Source organism: Haemaphysalis longicornis, unplaced genomic scaffold, assembly GCF_048455015.1.
Source record: "Haemaphysalis longicornis isolate Haplotype H1 unplaced genomic scaffold, Haemaphysalis longicornis Haplotype H1 scaffold_8, whole genome shotgun sequence".
Taxonomy (NCBI): Eukaryota; Metazoa; Arthropoda; class Arachnida; order Ixodida; family Ixodidae; genus Haemaphysalis; species Haemaphysalis longicornis.
The window spans coordinates 173,568,806-173,572,599 of NW_027526445.1; the positions used below are offsets into that span (position 1 = coordinate 173,568,806).

Here is a 3,794-nt window from a genome sequence, read left to right on the forward strand (position 1 = left end):
TGAGCAAATGCACTTACGTGCGTGGTCTCTAGAAAAGTAGAAAAGATAGCTGAGAATTGCGCTTACGTCTCAGTCTATACCTTTGAGCTGTTCCACATCTTGTTCTTTCGCTTGACGATTCTGCCATGGAGGTTTTTCCTCCGGGGTGTTGTGCGCACCTTTGTAGCGACAGGCACATTTTCCCTCCCAAGCCCGCTATCTTTTCCTGCCTCTTTTTCCTGGCACTACCCTTGTGTTCGCATGTTTTTCGTTCTCCTTATGTCTCTTGCGAACAAATCGCCTCTTTTATCACAGCCAGCTTATCGGCCAATGCCCCAGGACGGGTATGCACTGCCCTACGGGGTCACAGGATAGGGCTCTGCGCGTGTCGTCGAGGGGGCGGAAAAAGAAGTCATGCAGCATGGGGCCAGAGCTGGCCTGGGACGAACCAGGCCCCCGCGGGAAGCGCTATTCGCCGCGGGCTGTGCGCCGGCTCGCTTCGCTGGAGGATCGAGTGACTGACGACTCGTCCGAAACGCTGGTCTCCACGCGCCACAAGCCGTACTTGCTGCGCAAACTGCGGCATAAGGACGACGATTACGGCGAGGAGTCCGAGTACAGCAGCAGCAGCAGCGGTGGTAGCACAGCGGCCCGCGCTCCGTTCGGATGGGGCTCGAACTCCAAGACCTCGCCGGCACCTGGCTCCGTGTTCGCTGTCGTCAGCACGGCCGTCATCCTCCTCTGTTCAGGCGCGCTCTTGTACCTGTACGTGAACTGGTCCAACGACCGACTGGGCCACATGGCTGGCGCCTCGCAACGTGCGGTCGCAGTGGCCGTGACTTCCTCCGATCTCAACAGCAGCCCCGTCAGCGGAACGACCTCGGCGACCGACAACGCGAGCTCGCCCAACAGCACCACCGAAGCGGCGGTGACGGCGTCGCAGAAGAGCGTGGTCCACAGCGCATGTCTGAGTCGCTTCTGCCTGGCGCACTCGGCCTACCTCAAGGGCTACCTCGACTGGGCGGCTGACCCGTGCGTGGACTTTTACGACTTCGTGTGCCACCGCCGGCGACAGTCGTCGGACGCCCAGCTGGTGGCCCGCACGGAGCGCGCCCTGGTCGAAGCCATGCGCGGCAGCCGAGCCCCGCCGCTGCTCGAGGAGTGTTGGAAGGGCTCCGAGGCCACTCTGCGGCGCCAGCTGCGAGAGCTGCTCGAGGAAGTGGGCCTGGGCGGCTGGCCCTTTCGCAACAACCGCGGCCGCATCGACGTGTGGCGCATCACGGCCGCCCTGTCGCGGGACGTCGGACTCGACGCGCTGCTGACCGTCGAGACGCTGCAGCTGCAGGGCCCGCCCAGCACGCTGCTGGTGGCCGTCGGCGAGCCGGACCTGCTCATCGGCCGGCACAAGGAACGCCGGCTTCCCCGGTGGTACACGGACGCCGCGGCAGCCGCCTTCCGCATCATCGGCGACTCCAAGGAGGCCAACGCCAGCGCGGGCGTACGCGAATTCTCCGAAAAGCTTGCCGAGGTGTCGAGCAGCCGCGGGGAGGAAGATTTCGCGGCCAGCCGGTACAGGCTGGCAACGGTCGCCTCGTACAGCGCCTACAAGCCTCTGCTGTCGCAAGTGCTGCGCGGTCTGATCACGGTTCGCGACCGGACGCGCCTGCTGGTCAAGAGCGACCGTTATTTGCGCGCTCTGCGCTCGGTGCTCCAAATGACGCGCTCCTCGGACGTGCTCAACTACCTGGGCTTCCGACTCATCGTGCACCTGGCGCCGCTGCTGGGTGACGACTTCCGGGAACTGTGGGACCTGCGGATTCGCCAGCTCGCCGGTGGACACGAACCGCGCCCGGCGGCCTGGCCCCGCTGGCGGCGCTGCCTGCGACAGCTCGAGCCGCTGCTGCAGGACCGCTACATGGCCACCTTCGGGCACCTGCTGGACACCAAGCTGGAGCTCGCCTCACTGGCGTCGCTCTCCTCGGAGCTCAAGGGCCGTCTCGTCTCGGCTCTGCCCACGCTGCCGTGGCTGGCCCCCGCCGACCGACCTCGCGCCCGCAACGTCTTGGCTTCGGTGCGCGTGCGCTTCTTCTACCCTCCGGTCAGGACGGGCGCGCAGCAGCACGGCGTCCACGCCCGGCCGGGCCGCCTGCTGGCCGCGTACCGCGACGCCTGCCGCGCCAGCTACGCCGCGCGCCTGGCCGGCCGCTGGAAGGGCTCGGTGTTCGACACGTGGCCCCGCTGGGACTGGGCCAGCGGCTCGGTGTTCGTGCCGGCGGCGCTGCTGGACCTGAAGCAGCTGTCCGAGGAGTCACTGGGTGTCCAGGTTCCACGCCTGGCCAGCCGGCTGGCGCGCGCTCTGCTCGAGGCCGTGCACCAGCGGAGCCACGCCTTCGGCCGCCTCGAGTGGTCGATGAACACGTCGGCGGCGCTGCATCGCACGGAGGGCTGCCTCGACGCCCAGTACGGCTCGTTGGGTGACGACGGGCTCGCGTCGGCACGACGCTGGCTCGACAACGCGGCGATCGTGCCGGCGCAGGCGCAGTTCGGGGCCTACTTGCGCGAGCGACGCGTCGCGCTGGGCGACAGCGCCGGACTGCAGCGGGGTCTGGACACGCGACACCTGTTCCACGTGCTGCTGGCCGCCAGCCTCTGTGCGGGGACGTCCGACCGGACCGACCAGGCGCGCACGCGCGTCAACCAGCCGCTCCGCAACTCGGCGTCGTTCGCTAAGCTCTGGAATTGCTCGTACGCTGCGCCCATGAACCCTTCGCGCAGGTGCGCCATCTGGAACGGCCAATAAAGCACGCACCTTCGCCCACGCTTCCGCTGCCTCGTTCAGAGATACCGAGAAGCAGTCGCGTCGGAGACACGCAGTGACGGGAGCCGCTTTGTATTTGCAAAGGGCCGGCCCTGTCCTGATTGGGTGAAAAAGTTTGCCACCTCAGGCAACCAACGATTCATTTCTCCCGGCTCTTTGGCAGCCTAGTTAGGTGCAGTAAGCCCTCAAGGGAGGGGGAGTCAGTGTGTAGAAGTCCCTGCAGGAACTTTTACATACGCAATGCTGGCCACATAGTTATTAAGCTCGACCACGTCGCCACGAAAGCGTTGCTGTCGGCGGGACTTGGCCATGGGAACTACCCGTCGAGATTTGCACGTTTCCACAAACTAATACAAGCTCGTCCAACGTGCCATCATACCCATGCACATGGTAGAAGATAGTATACCACATTATTAGCCAAGTTGGTAAATACTGGTTCTAAAAACTCGAGCTCGAAAAGCACGACAGAGAAAAAGGACTTACGCGTCGGCCTTCTTCTGCGTTAATAGAGAGTTTTAGCATAGCGTGCTCCGTCCGCTAACGCTACGGCGGCGGGTAGCGGGGCGCGACTGGGGAGAGCAAATTTGTCACGGTGGGGTGAATTAGTTCCGCGCGGCCTGCCTTCGCCATGCCCGCTCTTTCCCTCCGCTGAGGGGCAACCTCCTCGCACTCCCCACGCGCGCATGCGCAGTCCGGTCCCGCTACCCGCTAACCTTAGCGTAGCGTACGGGAGCCGCTATGCTAAAACTCTCTGTTTTAGCATAGCGCGCTCCATCCGCTAACGCTACGGCGGCGGGTAGCGGGGCCCGACTGGGCAGGCGTAAATTCGTTCCGGTAGGGGGAATTAGTTCCGCGGGCCAGCCTTCGCTCTGCTCGCGCAATCCTCCTCACCCTCATCAACCTCTTCACCCTCCCCGCGCGCGCCTGCGCAGTAGGGTCCCGCTAACCCGACCCCGTCCCGTGAGAATCCGCTAGCCGCTATGCTAAAACTCTCTAT

The 3,794-nt window shown here is 64.4% G+C and overlaps 1 protein-coding gene across 1 annotated transcript; it reads left to right on the forward strand.

Annotated features, from left to right (window-relative positions):
* Positions 1-400: 400 nt before the first annotated feature.
* LOC144148589 (kell blood group glycoprotein homolog) lies at positions 401-2,779 on the forward strand. Its single transcript, XM_077680104.1, has one exon. The coding sequence runs from the start codon at positions 401-403 to the stop codon at positions 2,777-2,779; it is 2,379 nt and encodes a 792-aa protein (XP_077536230.1).
* Positions 2,780-3,794: the final 1,015 nt, after the last annotated feature.